Source organism: Montipora capricornis, chromosome 7, assembly GCF_036669925.1.
Source record: "Montipora capricornis isolate CH-2021 chromosome 7, ASM3666992v2, whole genome shotgun sequence".
In the NCBI taxonomy this organism is placed as follows: Eukaryota; Metazoa; Cnidaria; class Anthozoa; order Scleractinia; family Acroporidae; genus Montipora; species Montipora capricornis.
The window spans coordinates 28845914-28871071 of NC_090889.1; the positions used below are offsets into that span (position 1 = coordinate 28845914).

At 41.2% G+C, this 25158-nt stretch overlaps 4 protein-coding genes and 1 pseudogene across 4 annotated transcripts in view; all 5 read right to left on the reverse strand.

Moving 5' to 3' along the window:
• The window catches only part of LOC138057800 (melatonin receptor type 1A-like), a 4440-nt gene extending 1642 nt beyond the window's left edge, over positions 1–2798 (reverse strand). The window contains exons 1-2 of the mRNA XM_068903719.1: positions 1861–2798; positions 1–399 (exon numbers count right to left, since the gene is read on the reverse strand). The exon at positions 1–399 is cut by the window's left edge and continues 1642 nt beyond it. Of these exons, the coding sequence (XP_068759820.1) occupies positions 1–399; positions 1861–2231 (770 nt within the window). The 5' untranslated portion in view covers positions 2232–2798. The remainder of the gene's footprint in view (positions 400–1860) is intronic.
• LOC138056793 (dynein axonemal heavy chain 6-like) overlaps positions 1–25158 on the reverse strand; it is a 158195-nt gene that overhangs the window by 58629 nt on the left and 74408 nt on the right. The window lies entirely within an intron of this gene.
• Positions 6041–9299, reverse strand: LOC138057802 (melatonin receptor type 1A-like). Its single transcript, XM_068903720.1, has 2 exons — positions 8898–9299; positions 6041–7977 (listed from the first exon to the last, which is right to left on the reverse strand). The coding sequence occupies exons 1-2, from the start codon at positions 9266–9268 to the stop codon at positions 7296–7298; spliced, it is 1053 nt and encodes a 350-aa protein (XP_068759821.1). The 5' UTR covers positions 9269–9299; the 3' UTR covers positions 6041–7295.
• On the reverse strand, positions 13201–17829 carry LOC138056790 (melatonin receptor type 1A-like). The gene is made up of 2 exons (XM_068902683.1): positions 16059–17829; positions 13201–15137 (listed from the first exon to the last, which is right to left on the reverse strand). Exons 1-2 carry the CDS (start codon positions 16427–16429, stop codon positions 14456–14458), a joined length of 1053 nt encoding a protein of 350 aa, XP_068758784.1. The 5' UTR covers positions 16430–17829; the 3' UTR covers positions 13201–14455.
• Positions 20360–23763, reverse strand: LOC138056788 (melatonin receptor type 1A-like; annotated as a pseudogene).

Sequence of the window (25158 nt, forward strand, 5' to 3'; positions counted from 1 at the left end):
GGAGTCCAGCAGAAGATAAAGCCAACCACGGTTACAAACAAGATTTTTGTTACCTTAATATCCTCTATCGAGAGAGAGACCTTCCTTGCATTTCCGTTCCGGAGATTCTTTGCCACAGTTCTCTCATGGATTTTAAGCGCTTTGAAAACTCTTAGGTAGCAAACGATCAAAATTACCATGGATATTCCGAGGAAGATGTAGGCTGGAAGAGTAAGCAATGAAAACTTGGACTCAAAGGAACAAAAGAATTTCCCGGGTTGAAACACGTAATCCTTACCAGCGGCGGTGTATGTCAAAGGAGTTGATAAGGCCGCAATCCAGCCTCCAAGGACTATAAGTTTGGCTTTGGCTGAAGTGAAAATGACTCTATACATCGAGGTTTTAACGATGTGGAAATACCTAAAAGAAGGGAATGTAGTGCTTAATGCTCGGCTTATGTAAAAAAATATCTCGGCTTGGCCTCAGCTTCTTCGGTTTAGGGTCTCTTTTGAGGGTCCAACCACAATAAAGCTAAATAACGTATTCTCATTTTTTTTGTAAAGTTGGTGGAACTAGTGAATAGCACTGAAGCAGCGAAGTACTTGATGAGAAATAGTTGTCATGAAAACGTGGCTTATATTAATTCTTTTACTGGGACAGAAGTGCACGAAATTGCAACGCGCTGTCATTTTTAAGACTCAAATATCTTTTCTCATTCGTGGGAAGCGAAACAAACACGCTATGGTTTTTACATTTTCTTGAATTGAAATTAGACTAGATGTCAAATTCACGTTACCGCCGTAATTAACAAATAAAAAAACAGGTGTTTGCGAGAATAAAGAATTTTATCAGTTCTTACTGTAATATTCCCAGGAAGGTGCAAAAATAATAACGCTATGCTAGCTTAGACAAGTTCAAGTTAAAGTGTATGTTTTCAGGGGCACCCAACGACCAATTTGTTGTAAAATGTATTATTATACCCCAGTTAATGAAAATAAATGATATTAAGGCATTTTCAGGTGTTTTTCAGTGTTGCTGGGAAAACATTATCTGTTCCTTTTTCCCAGCAAGACACACAAGAAATGTCCCAGCCAGCTAGATAAATTTATTTCCAAGCCAGGAATTCCGCTCGCTTTCAAATCCCTCGATCCAAAACGACCGAACAAAAGCGACAAAACCGGGACAAAACAGGTTTTTTCCGCAAGCGCAATCACTCTGACCAGCCGTCGTATGTTTGCGAGAGGGATGGGGTTCTTCTTTTTTTTTTTTTTTTTTAGCCGTCCTCAGTCTTCAGAGTTTCTCCAGCCAGCTCGGATTAAAATGCTAAAAAAAGTCAGTAATTCCCAGGCAAAACCTCTATCAATAACAAAATTTCCCAGCCAGCTCATCGAAACACCTGTATTTTTGTCAGCCAGCAAGATTCCTCTGGGGAACAGATAATGTGAGGAACAGATTCGTTGGGTGCCCCTGTGTTTTCCCCAGAAAAAGTCGAGAAAAAGCAAAAAAGAGTCATCACAGTTTTGTTGTGACTGTTTCGTGGTGTAACGCTTTTCTCTTATACTATTTTTCAAAAATCTTGTCAAAAATAAAGAGAGGATAGGTTGTGAAATCAAGCCACATTTGAACACTTCCTTCAAATTGTTGGGGCGAACATTTGTAAAGAAACTTTGACAAACGCGAGGAAAGATTAACCTATAAGGGCACATTTTGTTCGTTTTTCGGCAGTTGAACGAATTCCATTCCAAAGTGAGATGCGCTTTATCTAGATTCTTGAGTTGGGTGAGGTGGAATCTCAGTGACTCCTTTTGTCTGATTTAGAAAAGATAGAAAATGACAAATAACTCAAGTTTAATTTTGACTAAGGAAAAAACTCTCACTCACCGGTTTATCGCTACCAAAGCAAGGGTGCCGAGCGACGCGCAAGCTAACCACGTAACAAGGAATCCCTGGATCTGACAAATAAGGTACCCAAAAATCCAATCTCCAACGATTAGGACACCAATAGAAAATGGTGCGCAGAGGTCCAACATGATGATATCAGATATGGCCAAGGAAATCACAAAGTAACCTGTAACGTTGCGAAGTCGATGATTTTTATACAAAACCAACAAAACTGCAACGTTACCAAGAGTGCCGACGGATACAATAAAAGCGTATAAAAACGATTCGCCAATAGTGGAGGAAATCGAGCGGGTAGCGAGTTCTTTATAAAGAGGGGACTCGTCTGCGATTATCGTTGAAGAAGAAACCATTTTGCTGATCAGTGATATAACCACGAGTTGACGCCCTTTCGTGTAAAAGGGGTGACTTTTGTCTTATGTTTTTGCAATGTATTAATTGATTGAAGTGATGGTCGCACGTATTAGAGCACTTATACCACTGATCCTGACGTGTTTCAATCAGTAATTTAAAACTTTCACTCTAAAAAGTGAAGGAAATCGTCATTGTGGCAAAGGTATGTTTATTCATGTCAAAAACAACCATTTATTTTGAACCGGACGAAAGGGTGAAAGCGAGCTGTTGATTTTTAAGTCTTGTCTTTAAAGTCACATAAAATAACTTGAAAGAATAAACAAATGCTAAATTATGGTACTGCTCAAAACATGAACAATAATAAAAATACAGGGAGCATTTTCCGATTTTCAAAAAGTTACAAAACAGCAAGTATTTACTTAAATACACGAAGAATATTAAAAAATCATCAAACAAAGGCGACAGGTGAATTTGTTTTCAATTCTTAAACAAAGAGAAATATCAGAGAATATATGCAATATAGTAGACATATACTTTAAATGAGTGAGATAGGCATCAATGGTGGAAGACAGTTATGAATTCTACTCAAAGTGGTTGCCCCGCCTATTTTGATCCCATTCTAGAATGTTATTGTGATTTGATAAATTAAGAAATGTTGTTTCACTTAAACAACTAACTGTCTCCTGTAGTTACGGATCATAACAAGGACTATCACAGACTACAGCCACAAAACAATGAACGATTTGTTCAAGTCCTCGCTTTGAGTCTTGAAGTAATCGTTAAGGACCTACAACAAATAGCTCTTACAGAAAAACTGAGGCCACAGGGTTTTATATCAGCTAAAAGTATTGTATGCTTAAATAAAGGAAATTATTAGGGCTGATTTATGAGTGATGTGCACCAGACAACAGCAAAAATCCAGTGATACAAGTAGCGAATAGAAGGCGCGCACGACAGGGAGCCGAGCTTGCGAACTTAATCACTTTTGACTGCATCGTTTCGCAGGAACTCATTGGAGTGTAAGTTCAGGCTGATAAGACATTTAAATTGACGTATCATTTTGTATGAACTACGGACTCGGAGGAGAATTATTTTTAAAAGATGGAAGAGGTGCCAATTACGTGAAGGCAGATGTCCAAAAAACAAAATAGCCTCCCGTTTTGCTTTTGCTTCATCGATAAACTCGGTGGATTATTTTGTGTGGTGTATAACTAAGTGCCGGTGAAAGTCCCGACTGCATAAATTTCCACCACTATTCTCTTCCACATCGGGGAATGATTGTTGACCTGAATTTATTTATGTCAACTGGCCATAACCCCAGAAACCAGAACGACGAAAAGAAGAAGAGAAAACAATAGACCTAACTCTGATAAAAACCATGGCTTTCATGTTCATCATGCAAATTAACTGCTGTTTCTTTTGCCATTCTCCCTGCTTGTCAATGAACATACAAGGAAAAAACACACGTCAAGAAGAGATTAATTGAGGGTGGTTTTCACTTTATCAGCCGTTCACGATTTTTTGCGAGTGTAAATAGAGGTGACAGAAGCGCAAAAGCTATCGCAAACCTAACTCAAAACCGAAACAGAGCTTGCTTTCCGATTCCACTCCTCATATATGATGTTTTCAACCAACCTCTACAGACACCAGTAACAATAGAGAAATGTACGACTTCTGGTGGACAAACAAAACAAGCTAATGGGAGATTTTTTGTTTTCGTCCACCAACGTGGCGACGATGTCGCCACGTTAAAACTCCTATACCAGCTGTTTTAGTGCACAACGTAGCACTATGTTGGGATGAAGCCCTAATAACGCCTGTGTTAAAGGCCTGCAGTACCGCCAACCAAAACTAGTATATACCGCACAAGTGAATAGGGCCTTATGCGCTTTTTGATTGTTTAGATGTGACACCGGCGACGGACAACTGAAATGCAAACTGCCACGTGGGTTTGGTCGGAACGTCTTTTATTAGCCGATGGTGCGTCCAATGGACCAAGCTGAAAAGTAAAGGCGGGTAAAGGCATCACGCAACGTTTTGTGGTGTCCGTGCACTTAAAGGGTCGTGGTGGTGGAGGCAATAAAGCATTTTCGCAACACTAGCATAACATTTAGCAAGCGCATAATATACTATACACCTTCTAGCGGCCATTTTGGAAATTGGTGTATTAGCGGCAAATGATGTTATTGTTCGTCGATTCGATTACGAATATGACCATGTCAGACGACATTTTAGAACATTTCGCGGTGTGTCCGCTGGTGGCTGATGAGACCGATGCTGGCATGGAAGCCCGTGCCACAGGTCTGGCACCAGAGAATGCATGGAAGGCATATTGGTGGAGTTTACGGCTCGAGCCTTTCTTGCCCTACGTTTTTCTTTGGCGGCGTTGGATCGTTGAACTTCCCAGTGGAGGGCGCCCTTGTGAATCATGCTTCGCCAGACTGGTCTGTCAGATGCTACGTTTTCCCATGTGGTGATGTCGATATTGAAGTCCTTGAGGTAAGCTTTCAGGGAGCCTTTGAAGCGCTTACGCTGTCCTCCTACCTTCCTTGCCCCTTGACTAAGTTCACCGTACAGCAGCTGCTTGGGTATTCTGGAGTCTGACATTCGGAAGACGTGACCTTCCCAGCGTATCTGTGCCTTGCGCATGGTGGTAATGACGCTGGGGCGCTGTGCCCTCTCCAGCATCTCGGTGTCCGGGATCTTAGCCTGCCAAAGGATGTTGAGGATGCTGCGTGGACACCGAAGGTGGAACTGGTGGAGTTGCTTCTCATGTCTCCTGTAGATGGTCCAGGTTTCCAGCCATAAAGGAGAGAAGTTAACACGACATGGCCTGTAGCCCTGTAGACTTTGACTTTAGTGCGGCAAATGATACACCTACGGCAATGTGTCGGGAATTGGCTTGAGACAGCGCAGTCACAACAAGCTTGAGTTGAACGGTCGATACTGTGGCTTTGTCCATGTTAAGCTGGATCCTAAGAGCTGTTACTAACCCATCGGCAGAGATCTCATGTATATACCCTCCACGAGTCCCACGATTTCCCATTATTCAATCATCCATATTCATTTACCTTCATCTATACCCATATGGTTCCATGAGGTCTTTCCCAAACATCTCAGTCAGGCTAACACTTCTGGGGGAGAGGGGCGAGTCGCGTTTGACGACTAGTTTGCCGTCTTTGGTAAAAGTGACAACATCAAGATTACAAGATATCTTTTGACATGTGCAAAGTTGGTGAGCTTTTTGGATGACCGTCACATGTTAATTAAGTGATTACGGCCAGGCTACATGGCTGGTGAAGGAAAGGCGCTCATTGCCGCTTATTATTAGGGAACTTAAGCAAGGACAACGGCGACGACAACGACACAAATTTGCATATAAAGGACGGTGCCTACTATTGTTATTGCGCATACGTTCTGCGTATCTCGAGATACTCGGATTTCCTATCGGTGATGCTTGCTAAGGCAGGGATACTTTTGCGTGATTTAAAACTATCTGGAGCAAGTAGATCTTAGTAAGTACTCTTGGTATCCAAAAAGAAAATCAGGGGTAACCATGCATTTTTGAGAGCTAAATAAGCTTCAATTTAAGAAAGAACGCCATACATTGCTTTGTATTTTAAAGCTTTTTACAAATATTATTCATGAATTATGTTTGAGAAATGCGTGGTTAGCCCCAATTTTCTTTACGGATTTCAATACCAGTTGTTAAGATCTACATTTCCTGCATAATCACACACCGGGGCAAAAATGTTTTTAATTAGAAGGTACCGTCCTTAAGTGAGCAAACACAATAGCTTTGCTCTCCTTTTTCATAGGTTTCAAAACATTTTTAATCTGGATAACAACCGTTCTTGGCGCATAATCTGCCCTATATGCAACCGCCCTAATTCCCCATTCTTTTCGAGCTCCAATTATTTACTTTCCTGATCCACTGAGTTAATTGTCTAGACTTGTACACGAAGTCTGTATCGCTGAAGTGTATTTCGGTGATCGCTTGGGTCCCTAAGCGATCTGTTAAGATCACCGATCGTTTCACATGTACCTCCGCAAATGTCATTTATTACATAACCTGTACGTTATGCAATAAATTATATATTGGTGAGACAGGTAGACGACTAGGTGACCGATTCCGCGAACACCTTCGCGATGTTGAGAAGAATGACAAGGATGCATCTAAGCCAGTCGCTCGCCATTTTAATCTGCCTAACCACTCCAAAAAACACATGGCTATCTACGGCCTTTCCCTACATCTAGGTACGACGGAAAGCCGCAAGAATCTGGAACAAAAATTCATCTTTCAAATCGGCACCCTTAATCCTCACGGTATTAACGAACGCTTTTCATTCAACTAATATATTCCTATTTTTCACGTTGCCATGTTACCACCAATAGCGTAGCTCCTACTCTACTATAAAAACTACACGTAACCCACAATTCCTCGATTCGCTCTGACGAAGGGCTAACGCTCGAAACGTCAGCATTTAGAATCTCTGTACGGCGGCCAATTTACATTGTCAACTCCGTTTATAAAACCAAATTTTTGTATACTACTTCCCCACCAACGCAGAACCACAGTTTCTTTAGAAACTACCCCCTTCATTGCTGTCTGTTATACTTGTAGTCTTGGGTTGGGGACATCATGAACCCATTTCATATCCAGTGAGAAGCGCGTTTGAAACAATTGCTTCATCAAGTTTCATTTAACTCTGAGCTCTTTCCATTTCACAAAGCGACCAGCGAAATCAGTCTCCACATATAAGCTCAAACGGTATATGACCCGATAAGACAGGTTGAAAGTCGTATATTTGCAACTGGTGACCTTTCGTTGGTTTTCTTGGTATGGATTTCGAGAGCGATGCAGTCACGCCGGGAAGTCAAGGATCTGTCTAAAATGACAGGAAATGTAAACAAAACTGAAGCTTGAAATATGTGAGCAGTAACAAGACCTAAAATGAGAAAAAGTCGTGAAAAAAAGGAAACACAGTTCCTCTCACTGAAGTACCATTGAAAAGACTTGGAGAAAAGTGAACTTGCCAGTGAGTTGTTCCAAGGTTTCTGGTTCAGTTGATCGACAAATTGTTCAGTTCCCGCAAATGTGTTTCTACAGCCTTGGTCTTTGGGTGATCGTGTCTTTTCTTTGGCAATTCCCCAGCAACTCGTCCCACACGATGAATTCCGAACAACCTTAGGTATGCTTTCCGATAAGAAGGATTCATGACGCCGTAAATGATGGGGTTTATTGCTGAACTGGAAATGCCAAATATACTATACATGTAATAGGTTTCGCGGGTCAACTCCCATCCCGACCCGAGAAAGTGATCCACAGCATCCAGGACTAAAACTGGAGTCCAGCAGAAGATAAAGGCAACCACGGTTACAAACAAGATTTTTGTTACCTTAATATCCTCTAATGAGAGAGAGACCTTCCTTGCATTTCCGTTCCGGAGATTCTTTGCCACAGTTCTCTCATGGGTTTTAAGCGCTTTCAAAACTCTTAGGTAGCAAACGATCAAAATCACCATTGATATTCCGCTGAAGATGTAGGATGGAAGAATCAGCAACGAAAACTTGGACTCAAAGGAACAAAAGAATTTCCCGGGTTGAAACACGTAATCCTTACCAGCGGCGGTGTATGTCAAAGGAGTTGATAAGGCTGCAATCCAGCCTCCAAGGATTATAAGTTTGGCTTTGGCTGAAGTGAAAATGACTCTATACCTCGAGGTTTTAACGATGCGGAAATACCTAAAAGAAGGGAATATAGTGCTTAATGCTCCGCTCATGTAAAAAAATATCTCGGCTTGGCCTCAGCTTCTTCGGTTTAGGGTCTCTCTTCAGGGTCCTACCATAATAAAGCTAAATAACTTATTCTCATTGTTTTTGTTAAGTCGGGGAAACTAGTGAATAGTACTGAACCAGCGAGGTACTTGATGAGAAAAAGTTGCCATGAAAACGTGGCTTATATTAATTCTTTTACTGGGACAGAAGTGCACGAAATTGCAACGTGCTGTCATTTTTAAGACTCAAATATGTCTTCTCATTCCTGGGAACCGAAACAAACACGCTATGATTTTTACATTTTCTTGGATTCAAATTAGACTAGATGTCAAATTCGCGTTACCGCCGTAATTAACAAATAAACAGGTGTTTGCGAGAATAAAGAAAATAATCAGCTCTTACTACAATATTCCCGGGAAGATGCAAAAATAATAACGCTATGCTAGGGTTAGATAATTTCAAGTTAAAGTGTATGTTTCCCGAAGAAAAAGACGAGTAAGAGCAAAAAAGGAGTCATCGCAGCTTTTGTTGTGACAGTTTCGTAGTCTAACGCTTTTCTCTTATACTATTTTTCAGAAATCTTGTCAAAAATAAAGAGAGGATAGATTGTGAAATTAAGCCGCATTTAAAACACTTCCTTCAAATTGTTGGGGCGAACATTTGTAACGAAACTTTGACAAACAGGAGGAAAGATTAACCTATAAGGGCACATTTTTTTCGTTTTTCGGCAGTTGAACGAATTCCATTCCAAAGTGAGATGAGCTTTATCTAGATTCTTGCGTTGGGTGAGGTGGACTCTCAGTGACTCCTTTTGTTTGATTTAGAAAAGATAGAAAATGACAAATAACTCAAGTTTAATTTTGACCAAGGAAAGAACTTTCACTCACCGGTTTATCGCTAGCAAAGCAAGGGTGCCAATGGAAGCCCAACCTACCCACATAACAAGGAATCCCTGGATCTGACAAAGAAGGTACCCAAAAATCCAATCTCCAACGATTAGAACACTAAGAGAAAATGGTGCACAGATGTCCAACATGATAATATCAGATATGGCCAAGGAAATCACAAAATAAGCTGTAATGTTGCGAAGTCGGTGATTTTTATACAAAACCAACAAAACTGCAACGTTACCAAGAGTGCCGACGGATACGATAAAAGCGTGTAAAAAGGATTCGCCAATTGTGGAGGAAATCGAGCGCGTAGCGAGTTCTTTATAAAGAGGGGACCCGTCTGCGACCTTCGTCGAAGAAGAAACCATTTTGCTGATCAGCGATTTAACCACGAGTCGGCGCCCTTTCGTGTAAAAGGGGTGACTTTTGTCTTATGTTTTTGCAATGTATTAATTGATTGAAGTGATGGTCGCACTTATTAGAGCACTTATACCACTGATCCTGACGTGTTTCAATCAACAATTTAAAACTTTCATCTAAAAAGTCAAGGAAATCGTCATTGTGGCAAAAATACGTTTATTGATGTCAAAAACAACCATTTATTTTGAACCGGACGAAAAAGTGAAAGCGAGCTGGTGATTTTTAAGTCTTGTCTTTAAAGCCATATAAAATAAATTGAAAGAATAATGCTAAATTATGATACTGCTCAAAACAAGAACAATAATAAAAATACAGGAAGCATTTTCCGATTTTCAAATAGTCACAGAACAGCAGGTATTTACTTAAATACCCGAAGGATATTAAAAATCATCAAACAAAGGCGACAGGTGAATTTGTTTTCAATTTTTAAACAAAGAGAAATATCAGAGAATATATGCAATATAGTAGACATATACTTTAAATGAGTGAGATAGGCATCAATGGTGGAAGACAGTTATGAATTCTACTCAAAGTGGTTGATAAATTAAGAAATGTTGTTTCACTTAAACAAATAACTGTCTCCTGTAGTTACGGATCATAACAAGGACTATCACAGACTACAGCCACAAAACAATGAACGATTTGTTCAAGTCCTCGCTTTGAGTCTTGAAGTAATCGTTAAGGACCTACAACAAATAGCTCTTACAGAAAAACTGAGGCCACAGGGTTTTATATCAGCTAAAAGTATTGTATGCTTAAATAAAGGAAATTATTAGGGCTGATTTATGAGTGATGTGCACCAGACAACAGCAAAAATCCAGTGATACAAGTAGCGAATAGAAGGCGCTCACGACAGGGAGCCGAGCTTGCGAACTTATTCACTTTTGACTGCATCGTTTCGCAGGAACTCATTGGAGTGTAAGTTCAGGCTGATAAGACATTTAAATTGACGTATCATTTTGTATGAACTACGGACTCGGAGGAGAATTATTTTTAAAAGATGGAAGAGGTGCCAATTACGTGAAGGCAGATGTCCAAAACTACAAAATGATCTCCCGTTTCGCTTTTGCTTCATCGATAAACTCGACGGATTATTTTGTGTGGTGTATAACTAAGTGCCGGTGAAAGTCCCGACTGCATAAATTTCCACCACTATTCTCTTCCACATCGGGGAATGATTGTTGACCTGAATTTATTTATGTCAACTGGCCATAACCCCAGAAACCAGAACGGAGAAAAGAAGAAGAGAAAACAATACACCTAACTCTGATAAAAACCATGGCTTTCATGTTCATTGTGCAAATTAACTGCTGTTTCTTTTGCCATTCTCCCTGCTTGTCAATGAACATACAAGAAAAACACACAGGTCAAGAAGAGATTAATTTTTCGCTGCGCAGACCTTGAGGGGCGCTTTTCACTTTATCAGCCGTTCACGATTTTTTGCGAGTGTAAATAGAGGTGACAGAAGCGCAAAAGCTATCGCAAACCTAACTCAAAACCGAAACAGAGCTTGCTCTCCGATTCTACTCCTCATATATGATGTTTTCAACCAACCTCTACAGACACCAGTAACAATGGAGAAATGTACGACTTCTGGTGGACGAACAAAACAAGCTAATGGGAGATTTTTTGTTTTCGTCCACCAACGTGGCGACGATACCGCCACGTGAAAAACTCCTATACCAACTGTTTTAGTGCTCAACGTAGCAGCACTATGTTGGGACGAAGCCCTAGTAACGCCTGTGTTAAAGGCCCTCCAGCACCGCCAACCAAAACTAGTATATACCGCACAAGTGAATAGGGCCTTATGCGCTTTTTGATTGTTTAGATGTGACACCGGCGACGGACAACTGAAATGCAAACTGCCACGTGGGTTTGGTCGGAACGTCTTTTATTAGCCGTTGGTGCGTCCAATGGACCAAGCTGACAGTAAAGGCGGATAAAGGAATCACGCAACGTTTGGTGATGTCCGTGCACTTGCAGGGTCGTGGTGGTGGAGGTAATAAAGCATTTTCGTAACAATAGAATAACATTTTGCAAGCGCATAATATACTAAACACTTTTTTCCAAAATGGCAGCCATTTAGATATTCTTTTGTTTTTATTCAATTTAGCCCTTGATACCTCGTTCTTAAGCTTAAAATTTAAAAGAACATTTTGCCTTGAACGAGGCATCGAATGTCTAATTTGAATAAAAACAAAACAATATCAAAATAGCGGCCATTTTGGAAATTGGTGTATTAGCGGCAAATGATGTTATTGTTCGTCGATTCGATTACGAATATGACCATGTCAGACGACATTTTAGAACATTTCGCGGTGTGTCCGCTGGTGGCTGATGAGACCGATGCGGGCATGGAAGCCCCTGCCACAGGTCTGGCACCAGAGAATGCATGGGAGGCATATTGGTGGAGTTTACGGCTCGAGCCTGTCTTGCCATACGTTTTTCTATGGCGGCGTTGGATCGTTGAACTTCCGAGTGGAGGGCGCCCTTGTGAATCATGCTTCGCCAGACTGGTCTGTCAGATGCTACGTTTTCCCATGTGGTGATGTCGATGTTGAAGTCCTTGAGGTAAGCTTTCAGGGAGCCTTTGAAGCGCTTACGCTGTCCTCCTACCTTCCTTGCCCCTTGACTAAGTTCACCGTACAGCAGCTGCTTGGGTATTCTGGAGTCTGACATTCGGAAGACGTGACCTTCCCGGCGTATCTGCGCCTTGTGCATGGTGGTAATGACGCTGGGGCGCTGTGCCCTCTCCAGCACCTCGGTGTCCGGGATCTTAGCCTGCCAAAGGATGTTGAGGATGCTGCGTGGACACCGAAGGTGGAACTGGTGGAGTTGCTTCTCATGTCTCCTGTAGATGGTCCAGGTTTCCAGCCATAAAGGAGAGAAGTTAACACGACATGGCCTGTAGCCCTGTAGACTTTGACTTTAGTGCGGCAAATGATACACCTACGGCAATGTGTCGGGAATTGGCTTGAGACAGCTCAGTCACAACAAGCTTGAGTTGAACGGTCGATACTGTGGCTTTGTCCATGTTAAGCTGGATCCTAAGAGCTGTTACTAACCCATCGGCAGAGATCTCATGTATATACCCTCCACGAGTCCCACGATTTCCCATTATTCAATCATCCATATTCATTTACCTTCATCTATACCCATATGGTTACATGAGGTCTTTCCCAAACATCTCAGTCAGGCTAACACTTCTGGGGGAGAGGGGCGAGTCGCGTTTGACGACTAGTTTGCCGTCTTTGGTAAAAGTGACAACATCAAGATTACAAGATATCTTTTGACATGTGCAAAGTTGGTGAGCTTTTTGGATGACCGTCACATGTTAATTAAGTGATTACGGCCAGGCTACATGGCTGGTGAAGGAAAGGCGCTCATTGCCGCTTATTATTAGGGAACTTAAGCAAGGACAACGGCGACGACAACGACACAAATTTGCATATAAAGGACGGTGCCTACTATTGTTATTGCGCATACGTTCTGCGTATCTCGAGATACTCGGATTTCCTACCGGTGATGCTTGCTAAGGCAGGGATACTTTTGCGTGATTTAAAACTATCTGGAGAAAGTAGATCTTAGTAAGTACTCTTGGTATCCAAAAAGAAAATCAGGGGTAACCATGCATTTTTGAGAGCTAAATAAGCTTCAATTTAAGAAAGAACGCCATACATTGCTTTGTATTTTAAAGCTTTTTAAAAATATTATTCATGAATTATGTTTGAAAAATGCCTGGTTAGCCCCAATTTTCTTTATGGATTTCAATACCAGTTGTTAAGATCTACATTTCCTGCATAATCACACACCGGGGCAAAAATGTTTTTAATTAGAAGGTACCGTCCTTAAGTGAGCAAACACAATAGCTTTGCTCTCCTTTTTCATAGGTTTCAAAACATTTTTAATCTGGATAACAACCGTTCTTGGCGCATAATCTGCCCTATATGCAACCGCCCTAATTCCCCATTCTTTTCGAGCTCCAATTATTTACTTTCCTGATCCACTGAGTTAATTGTCTAGACTTGTACACGAAGTCTGTATCGCTGAAGTGTATTTCGGTGATCGCTTGGGTCCCTAAGCGATCTGTTAAGATCACCGATCGTTTCACATGTACCTCCGCAAATGTCATTTATTACATAACCTGTACGTTATGCAATAAATTATATATTGGTGAGACAGGTAGACGACTAGGTGACCGATTCCGCGAACACCTTCGCGATGTTGAGAAGAATGACAAGGATGCATCTAAGCCAGTCGCTCGCCATTTTAATCTGCCTAACCACTCCAAAAAACACATGGCTATCTACGGCCTTTCCCTACATCTAGGTACGACGGAAAGCCGCAAGAATCTGGAACAAAAATTCATCTTTCAAATCGGCACCCTTAATCCTCACGGTATTAACGAACGCTTTTCATTCAACTAATATATTCCTATTTTTCACGTTGCCATGTTACCACCAATAGCGTAGCTCCTACTCTACTATAAAAACTACACGTAACCCACAATTCCTCGATTCGCTCTGACGAAGGGCTAACGCTCGAAACGTCAGCATTTAGAATCTCTGTACGGCGGCCAATTTACATTGTCAACTCCGTTTATAAAACCAAATTTTTGTATACTACTTCCCCACCAACGCAGAACCACAGTTTCTTTAGAAACTACCCCCTTCATTGCTGTCTGTTATACTTGTAGTCTTGGGTTGGGGACATCATGAACCCATTTCATATCCAGTGAGAAGCGCGTTTGAAACAATTGCTTCATCAAGTTTCATTTAACTCTGAGCTCTTTCCATTTCACAAAGCGACCAGCGAAATCAGTCTCCACATATAAGCTCAAACGGTATATGACCCGATAAGACAGGTTGAAAGTCGTATATTTGCAACTGGTGACCTTTCGTTGGTTTTCTTGGTATGGATTTCGAGAGCGATGCAGTCACGCCGGGAAGTCAAGGATCTGTCTAAAATGACAGGAAATGTAAACAAAACTGAAGCTTGAAATATGTGAGCAGTAACAAGACCTAAAATGAGAAAAAGTCGTGAAAAAAAGGAAACACAGTTCCTCTCACTGAAGTACCATTGAAAAGACTTGGAGAAAAGTGAACTTGCCAGTGAGTTGTTCCAAGGTTTCTGGTTCAGTTGATCGACAAATTGTTCAGTTCCCGCAAATGTGTTTCTACAGCCTTGGTCTTTGGGTGATCGTGTCTTTTCTTTGGCAATTCCCCAGCAACTCGTCCCACACGATGAATTCCGAACAACCTTAGGTATGCTTTCCGATAAGAAGGATTCATGACGCCGTAAATGATGGGGTTTATTGCTGAACTGGAAATGCCAAATATACTATACATGTAATAGGTTTCGCGGGTCAACTCCCATCCCGACCCGAGAAAGTGATCCACAGCATCCAGGACTAAAACTGGAGTCCAGCAGAAGATAAAGGCAACCACGGTTACAAACAAGATTTTTGTTACCTTAATATCCTCTAATGAGAGAGAGACCTTCCTTGCATTTCCGTTCCGGAGATTCTTTGCCACAGTTCTCTCATGGGTTTTAAGCGCTTTCAAAACTCTTAGGTAGCAAACGATCAAAATCACCATTGATATTCCGCTGAAGATGTAGGATGGAAGAATCAGCAACGAAAACTTGGACTCAAAGGAACAAAAGAATTTCCCGGGTTGAAACACGTAATCCTTACCAGCGGCGGTGTATGTCAAAGGAGTTGATAAGGCTGCAATCCAGCCTCCAAGGATTATAAGTTTGGCTTTGGCTGAAGTGAAAATGACTCTATACCTCGAGGTTTTAACGATGCGGAAATACCTAAAAGAAGGGAATATAGTGCTTAATGCTCCGCTCATGTAAAAAAAATATCTCGGCTTGGCCTCAGCTTCTTCGGTTTAGGGTCTCTCTTCAGGGTCCTACCATAATAAAGCTAAATAACTTATTCTCATTGTTTTTGTTAAGTCGGGGAAACTAGTGAATAGTACTGAACCAGCGAGGTACTTGATGAGAAAAAGTTGCCATGAAAACGTGGCTTATATTAATTCTTTTACTGGGACAGAAGTGCACGAAATTGCAACGTGCTGTCATTTTTAAGACTCAAATATGTCTTCTCATTCCTGGGAACCGAAACAAACACGCTATGATTTTTACATTTTCTTGGATTCAAATTAGACTAGATGTCAAATTCGCGTTACCGCCGTAATTAACAAATAAACAGGTGTTTGCGAGAATAAAGAAAATAATCAGCTCTTACTACAATATTCCCGGGAAGATGCAAAAATAATAACGCTATGCTAGGGTTAGATAATTTCAAGTTAAAGTGTATGTTTCCCGAAGAAAAAGACGAGTAAGAGCAAAAAAGGAGTCATCGCAGCTTTTGTTGTGACAGTTTCGTAGTCTAACGCTTTTCTCTTATACTATTTTTCAGAAATCTTGTCAAAAATAAAGAGAGGATAGATTGTGAAATTAAGCCGCATTTAAAACACTTCCTTCAAATTGTTGGGGCGAACATTTGTAACGAAACTTTGACAAACAGGAGGAAAGATTAACCTATAAGGGCACATTTTTTTCGTTTTTCGGCAGTTGAACGAATTCCATTCCAAAGTGAGATGAGCTTTATCTAGATTCTTGCGTTGGGTGAGGTGGACTCTCAGTGACTCCTTTTGTTTGATTTAGAAAAGATAGAAAATGACAAATAACTCAAGTTTAATTTTGACCAAGGAAAGAACTTTCACTCACCGGTTTATCGCTAGCAAAGCAAGGGTGCCAATGGAAGCCCAACCTACCCACATAACAAGGAATCCCTGGATCTGACAAAGAAGGTACCCAAAAATCCAATCTCCAACGATTAGAACACTAAGAGAAAATGGTGCACAGATGTCCAACATGATAATATCAGATATGGCCAAGGAAATCACAAAATAAGCTGTAATGTTGCGAAGTCGGTGATTTTTATACAAAACCAACAAAACTGCAACGTTACCAAGAGTGCCGACGGATACGATAAAAGCGTGTAAAAAGGATTCGCCAATTGTGGAGGAAATCGAGCGCGTAGCGAGTTCTTTATAAAGAGGGGACCCGTCTGCGACCTTCGTCGAAGAAGAAACCATTTTGCTGATCAGCGATATAACCACGAGTCGGCGCCCTTTCGTGTAAAAGGGGTGACTTTTGTCTTATGTTTTTGCAATGTATTAATTGATTGAAGTGATGGTCGCACTTATTAGAGCACTTATACCACTGATCCTGACGTGTTTCAATCAACAATTTAAAACTTTCATCTAAAAAGTCAAGGAAATCGTCATTGTGGCAAAAATATGTTTATTGATGTCAAAAACAACCATTTATTTTGAACCGGACGAAAAAGTGAAAGCGAGCTGGTGATTTTTAAGTCTTGTCTTTAAAGCCATATAAAATAAATTGAAAGAATAATGCTAAATTATGATACTGCTCAAAACAAGAACAATAATAAAAATACAGGAAGCATTTTCCGATTTTCAAATAGTCACAGAACAGCAGGTATTTACTTAAATACCCGAAGGATATTAAAAATCATCAAACAAAGGCGACAGGTGAATTTGTTTTCAATTTTTAAACAAAGAGAAATATCAGAGAATATATGCAATATAGTAGACATATACTTTAAATGAGTGAGATAGGCATCAATGGTGGAAGACAGTTATGAATTCTACTCAAAGTGGTTGATAAATTAAGAAATGTTGTTTCACTTAAACAAATAACTGTCTCCTGTAGTTACGGATCATAACAAGGACTATCACAGACTACAGCCACAAAACAATGAACGATTTGTTCAAGTCCTCGCTTTGAGTCTTGAAGTAATCGTTAAGGACCTACAACAAATAGCTCTTACAGAAAAACTGAGGCCACAGGGTTTTATATCAGCTAAAAGTATTTTATGCTTAAATAAAGGAAATTATTAGGGCTGATTTATGAGTGATGTGCACCAGACAACAGCAAAAATCCAGTGATACAAGTAGCGAATAGAAGGCGCTCACGACAGGGAGCCGAGCTTGCGAACTTATTCACTTTTGACTGCATCGTTTCGCAGGAACTCATTGGAGTGTAAGTTCAGGCTGATAAGACATTTAAATTGACGTATCATTTTGTATGAACTACGGACTCGGAGGAGAATTATTTTTAAAAGATGGAAGAGGTGCCAATTACGTGAAGGCAGATGTCCAAAACTACAAAATGATCTCCCGTTTCGCTTTTGCTTCATCGATAAACTCGACGGATTATTTTGTGTGGTGTATAACTAAGTGCCGGTGAAAGTCCCGACTGCATAAATTTCCACCACTATTCTCTTCCACATCGGGGAATGATTGTTGACCTGAATTTATTTATGTCAACTGGCCATAACCCCAGAAACCAGAACGGAGAAAAGAAGAAGAGAAAACAATACACCTAACTCTGATAAAAACCATGGCTTTCATGTTCATTGTGCAAATTAACTGCTGTTTCTTTTGCCATTCTCCCTGCTTGTCAATGAACATACAAGAAAAACACAGGTCAAGAAGAGATTAATTTTTCGCTGCGCAGACCTTGAGGGGCGCTTTTCACTTTATCAGCCGTTCACGATTTTTTGCGAGTGTAAATAGAGGTGACAGAAGCGCAAAAGCTATCGCAAACCTAACTCAAAACCGAAACAGAGCTTGCTCTCCGATTCTACTCCTCATATATGATGTTTTCAACCAACCTCTACAGACACCAGTAACAATGGAGAAATGTACGACTTCTGGTGGACGAACAAAACAAGCTAATGGGAGATTTTTTGTTTTCGTCCACCAACGTGGCGACGATGCCGCCACGTGAAAAACTCCTATACCAACTGTTTTAGTGCTCAACGTAGCAGCACTATGTTGGGACGAAGCCCTAGTAACGCCTGTGTTAAAGGCCCTCCAGCACCGCCAACCAAAACTAGTATATACCGCACAAGTGAATAGGGCCTTATGCGCTTTTTGATTGTTTAGATGTGACACCGGCGACGGACAACTGAAATGCAAACTGCCACGTGGGTTTGGTCGGAACGTCTTTTATTAGCCGTTGGTGCGTCCAATGGACCAAGCTGACAGTAAAGGCGGATAAAGGAATCACGCAACGTTTGGTGATGTCCGTGCACTTGCAGGGTCGTGGTGGTGGAGGTAATAAAGCATTTTCGTAACAATAGAATAACATTTTGCAAGCGCATAATATACTAAACACTTTTTTCCAAAATGGCAGCCATTTAGATATTCTTTTGTTTTTATTCAATTTAGCCCTTGATACCTCGTTCTTAAGCTTAAAATTTAAAAGAACATTTTGCCTTGAACGAGGCATCGAATGTCTAATTTGAATAAAAACAAAACAATATCAAAATAGCGGCCATTTTGGAAATTGGTGTATTAGCGGCAAATGATGTTATTGTTCGTCGATTCGATTACGAATATGACCATGTCAGACGACATTTTAGAACATTTCGCGGTGTGTCCGCTGGTGGCTGATGAGACCGATGCGGGCATGGAAGCCCCTGCCACAGGTCTGGCACCAGAGAATGCATGGGAGGCATATTGGTGGAGTTTACGGCTCGAGCCTGTCTTGCCATACGTTTTTCTATGGCGGCGTTGGATCGTTGAACTTCCGAGTGGAGGGCGCCCTTGTGAATCATGCTTCGCCAGACTGGTCTGTCAGATGCTACGTTTTCCCATGTGGTGATGTCGATGTTGAAGTCCTTGAGGTAAGCTTTCAGGGAGCCTTTGAAGCGCTTACGCTGTCCTCCTACCTTCCTTGCCCCTTGACTAAGTTCACCGTACAGCAGCTGCTTGGGTATTCTGGAGTCTGACATTCGGAAGACGTGACCTTCCCGGCGTATCTGCGCCTTGTGCATGGTGGTAATGACGCTGGGGCGCTGTGCCCTCTCCAGCACCTCGGTGTCCGGGATCTTAGCCTGCCAAAGGATGTTGAGGATGCTGCGTGGACACCGAAGGTGGAACTGGTGGAGTTGCTTCTCATGTCTCCTGTAGATGGTCCAGGTTTCCAGCCATAAAGGAGAGAAGTTAACACGACATGGCCTGTAGCCCTGTAGACTTTGACTTTAGTGCGGCAAATGATACACCTACGGCAATGTGTCGGGAATTGGCTTGAGACAGCTCAGTCACAACAAGCTTGAGTTGAACGGTCGATACTGTGGCTTTGTCCATGTTAAGCTGGATCCTAAGAGCTGTTACTAACCCATCGGCAGAGATCTCATGTATATACCCTCCACGAGTCCCACGATTTCCCATTATTCAATCATCCATATTCATTTACCTTCATCTATACCCATATGGTTACATGAGGTCTTTCCCAAACATCTCAGTCAGGCTAACACTTCTGGGGGAGAGGGGCGAGTCGCGTTTGACGACTAGTTTGCCGTCTTTGGTAAAAGTGACAACATCAAGATTACAAGATATCTTTTGACATGTGCAAAGTTGGTGAGCTTTTTGGATGACCGTCACATGTTAATTAAGTGATTACGGCCAGGCTACATGGCTGGTGAAGGAAAGGCGCTCATTGCCGCTTATTATTAGGGAACTTAAGCAAGGACAACGGCGACGACAACGACACAAATTTGCATATAAAGGACGGTGCCTACTATTGTTATTGCGCATACGTTCTGCGTATCTCGAGATACTCGGATTTCCTACCGGTGATGCTTGCTAAGGCAGGGATACTTTTGCGTGATTTAAAACTATCTGGAGAAAGTAGATCTTAGTAAGTACTCTTGGTATCCAAAAAGAAAATCAGGGGTAACCATGCATTTTTGAGAGCTAAATAAGCTTCAATTTAAGAAAGAACGCCATACATTGCTTTGTATTTTAAAGCTTTTTAAAAATATTATTCATGAATTATGTTTGAAAAATGCCTGGTTAGCCCCAATTTTCTTTATGGATTTCAATACCAGTTGTTAAGATCTACATTTCCTGCATAATCACACACCGGGGCAAAAATGTTTTTAATTAGAAGGTACCGTCCTTAAGTGAGCAAACACAATAGCTTTGCTCTCCTTTTTCATAGGTTTCAAAACATTTTTAATCTGGATAACAACCGTTCTTGGCGCATAATCTGCCCTATATGCAACCGCCCTAATTCCCCATTCTTTTCGAGCTCCAATTATTTACTTTCCTGATCCACTGAGTTAATTGTCTAGACTTGTACACGAAGTCTGTATCGCTGAAGTGTATTTCGGTGATCGCTTGGGTCCCTAAGCGATCTGTTAAGATCACCGATCGTTTCACATGTACCTCCGCAAATGTCATTTATTACATAACCTGTACGTTATGCAATAAATTATATATTGGTGAGACAGGTAGACGACTAGGTGACCGATTCCGCGAACACCTTCGCGATGTTGAGAAGAATGACAAGGATGCATCTAAGCCAGTCGCTCGCCATTTTAATCTGCCTAACCACTCCAAAAAACACATGGCTATCTACGGCCTTTCCCTACATCTAGGTACGACGGAAAGCCGCAAGAATCTGGAACAAAAATTCATCTTTCAAATCGGCACCCTTAATCCTCACGGTATTAACGAACGCTTTTCATTCAACTAATATATTCCTATTTTTCACGTTGCCATGTTACCACCAATAGCGTAGCTCCTACTCTACTATAAAAACTACACGTAACCCACAATTCCTCGATTCGCTCTGACGAAGGGCTAACGCTCGAAACGTCAGCATTTAGAATCTCTGTACGGCGGCCAATTTACATTGTCAACTCCGTTTATAAAACCAAATTTTTGTATACTACTTCCCCACCAACGCAGAACCACAGTTTCTTTAGAAACTACCCCCTTCATTGCTGTCTGTTATACTTGTAGTCTTGGGTTGGGGACATCATGAACCCATTTCATATCCAGTGAGAAGCGCGTTTGAAACAATTGCTTCATCAAGTTTCATTTAACTCTGAGCTCTTTCCATTTCACAAAGCGACCAGCGAAATCAGTCTCCACATATAAGCTCAAACGGTATATGACCCGATAAGACAGGTTGAAAGTCGTATATTTGCAACTGGTGACCTTTCGTTGGTTTTCTTGGTATGGATTTCGAGAGCGATGCAGTCACGCCGGGAAGTCAAGGATCTGTCTAAAATGACAGGAAATGTAAACAAAACTGAAGCTTGAAATATGTGAGCAGTAACAAGACCTAAAATGAGAAAAAGTCGTGAAAAAAAGGAAACACAGTTCCTCTCACTGAAGTACCATTGAAAAGACTTGGAGAAAAGTGAACTTGCCAGTGAGTTGTTCCAAGGTTTCTGGTTCAGTTGATCGACAAATTGTTCAGTTCCCGCAAATGTGTTTCTACAGCCTTGGTCTTTGGGTGATCGTGTATTTTCTTTGGCAATTCTCCAGCAACTCGTCCCACACGATGAATTCCGAACAACCTTAGGTATGCTTTCCGATAAGAAGGATTCATGACGCCGTAAATGATGGGGTTTATTGCTGAACTGGAAATGCCAAATATAGTATACATGTAATAGGTTTCGCGGGTCAACTCCCATCCCGACCCGAGAAAGTCATCCACAATATCCAGGACAAAAATTGGAGTCCAGCAGAAGATAAAGGCAACCACGGTTGCAAACAAGATTTTTGTTACCTTAATATCCTCTATCGAGAGAGAGACCTTCCTTGTATTTCCGTTCCGGAGAGTCTTTGCCACAGTTCTCTCATGGGTTTAAGCGCTTTGAGAACTCTTAGGTAGCAAACGATCAAAATTACCATTGATATTCCGACGAAGATATGGGATGGAAGAGTAAGCAATGAAAACTTGGACTCAAAGAAACAAAAGAATTTCCCGGGTTGAAACACGTAATCCTTACCAGCGGCGGTGTATATCAAAGGGGTTGATAAGGCCGCAATCCAGCCTCCAAGGACTATAAGTTTGGCTTTGGCTGAAGTGAAAATGACTCTATACATCGAGGTTTTAACGATGCGGAAATACCTAAAAGAAGGGAATGTAGTGCTTAATGCTCCGCTTATGTCAAAAAATATCTCGGCTTGGCCTCAACTTCTTCGGTGTAGGGTCTCTTTTGAGGGTCCAACCACAATAAAGCTAAATAACGTATTTTCATTTTTTTTGTAAAGTAGTGAATAGCACTGAACCAGCGAAGTACTTGATGAGAAATAGTTGTCATGAAAACGTGGCTTATATTAATTCTTTTACTGGGACAGAAGTGCACGAAATTGCAACGTGCTGTCATTTTAAGACTCAAATATGTCTTCTCATTCCTGGGAACCGAAACAAACACGCTATGGTTTTTACATTTTCTTGAATTTAAATTAGACTAGATGTCAAATTCAGTCACATTACTGCCGTAATTAACAAATAAAAAAACAGGTGTTTGCGAGAATAAAGAAAATTATCAGTTCTTACTGTAATATTACCAGGAAGGTGCAAAAATAAGTTCAAGTTAAAGTGTATATTTTCCCCACAAAAAGTCGAGAAAGTGCAAAAAGGAGTCATCACAGTTTTTGTTGTGACAGTTTCGTAATCTAACGCTTTTCTCTTATACTATTTTTGAGAAATCTTGTCAAAAATAAAGAGAGGATAGGATGTGAAATCAAGCCACATTTGAACACTTCCTTCAAATTGTTGGGGCGAACATTTGTAAAGAAACTTTGACAAACACGAGGAAAGATTAACCTATAAGGGCACATTTTTTTCGTTTTTTCGGCAGTTGAACAAATTCCATTCCAAAGCGAGATGAGCTTTATCTAGATTCTTGCGTTGGGTGAGGTGGAATCTCAGTGACTCCATTTGCCTGATTTGAAAAAGATAGAAAATGACAAATAACTCAAGTTTAATTTTGACTAAGGAAAGAACTCTCACTCACCGGTTTATCGCTAGCAAAGCAAGGGTCCCAATGGAAGCGCAACCTACCCAGAAAACAAGGAATCCCTGGATCTGACAAATAAGGTACCCAAAAATCCAATCTCCAACGATTAGAACACCAATAGAAAATGGTGCGCAAAGGTCCAACATGATAATATCAGATATGGCCAAGGAAATCACAAAATAAGCTGTAATGTTGCGAAGACGGTGATTTTTATACAAAACCAACAAAACTGCAACGTTACCAAGAGTGCCGACGGATACGATAAAAGCGTATAAAAACGATTCGCCAATTGTGGAGGAAATCGAGCGGGTAGCGAGTTCTTTATAAAGAGGGGACCCATCCGCGATTTTCGTTGAAGAAGAAACCATTTTGCTGATCAGTGATATAACCACGAGTCGACACCCTTTCATGTAAAATACAACGTGCCTTTCTAAATCCTTCATTCACAATGACAATTCCGTTTCACTATTTAATCACGTTTTCAAATCCAATAAAACTAACTTCGAATAAAATCACGAGACTTATCAGGAAAAGCAAATTGTCAATCATCAGGAAACAAAACGAAAACGTCACTTCCGTTGCAGTAACAGGACTAATGAAGGAAACAAATATTTTTTTCACGGAAACACATGAGCCCAACCAATTGACTGCTTCCAACTGTGTGGCTTCATAGCTCAGTTGGTAGAGCATTGCACCGGCACCGGTGCCCGGCTCAGTTGGTTGAGCATCGGGCTGCCCTGCGGGAGGTCGGGAGGTCGTGACTCCGGACGGACCAACACTCAGGGTCTTAAAATAACTGAGGACAAATTGTAATTACATCCGCAAATGGTTAGACTTTCAAGTCTTCTCGGATAAGGACTATAAACCGTAGGCTCCGTCTCACAACCCTTCAATGTTCATGAACTCTGTGGGATTTTAAAGATCCCACACACTAGTCGAAAAGAGTAAGGCACGAAGTTCTTGGCGTTGTGATCTGGGCTTTCCCTCAGCAATGTGGTCGGCTTGGCACCATCATCTGAATGAACTACTGATCGATGAGACCACATAACAGCAGACAGACAGACAGTAGCCAAATTGAAGGAGTCCGAGTGCTGAAACTGGTAAACTGACTGCGAACAGTCTCTCTTTTGCTCTAAAATCGTTTAAATGACGCAAATACTGCAGGCGTTGGTTAGAGTGGCTCTAACCAACGCCCACAGCTTCAGCCAAAGTTCAACGAATGCAAAGTTCAAAGTTCAACGTATGCATTCCTTTCAACAATTTTAGGTTGTCCTGGTAAGGCCCCGTTTATATGGAGAAAGGATGTCCCGGGTAGAAGGGTCACCCTCCTAGCCGAGTTACCCTGGGCGAGCCAACGTTTCATACATTTCCTTACAAAACGCAGCGAACCGTTTATATGAGAAAACAAAAGTTGGCTCGGCTGGAAGGGTGACCCGCCTGGCAGGGTCACTCTTTTTCGACGGTAGGGTCACCCTTTTAGCCGGGCCAACTTTTCTTCATATAAACACTTTGGCTCGGTCAGCCGGGACACAACTCCACGTATCGGAAATTGAAGTTCGTGTTTTATCTTTAAAAACGAACATTGTGGGTTAAATTGCTATCAAAGAAGTTAAATCTAAGTCAACAGTGACCGTGTGATTGATTTAAAACATAGAAATCCAGCGGAAAGAGGGATATTGAAGTTACGAATTATTAAGCAGGGCCAATGAATAATTTAGTACGGTTAACTTTGACTCGGTCAACCGGGACAACTTTTCTCATATAAACGCTCGGTAAAGTTGACTCAGCTAGGAGGGTGACTCTTCTACCCGGGACAACTTTTTCCATATAAACGGGGCCTTAGTCTGAGCATCACTTCAATCAATGAATACATTGCATAAACGCCTTTCAATCAGTAACTCCGAAGTTTTAACTAAAAAGTCATGGAAATCGTCATTGCGGCAAATGTTTGTTTATTCATGTCAGAAA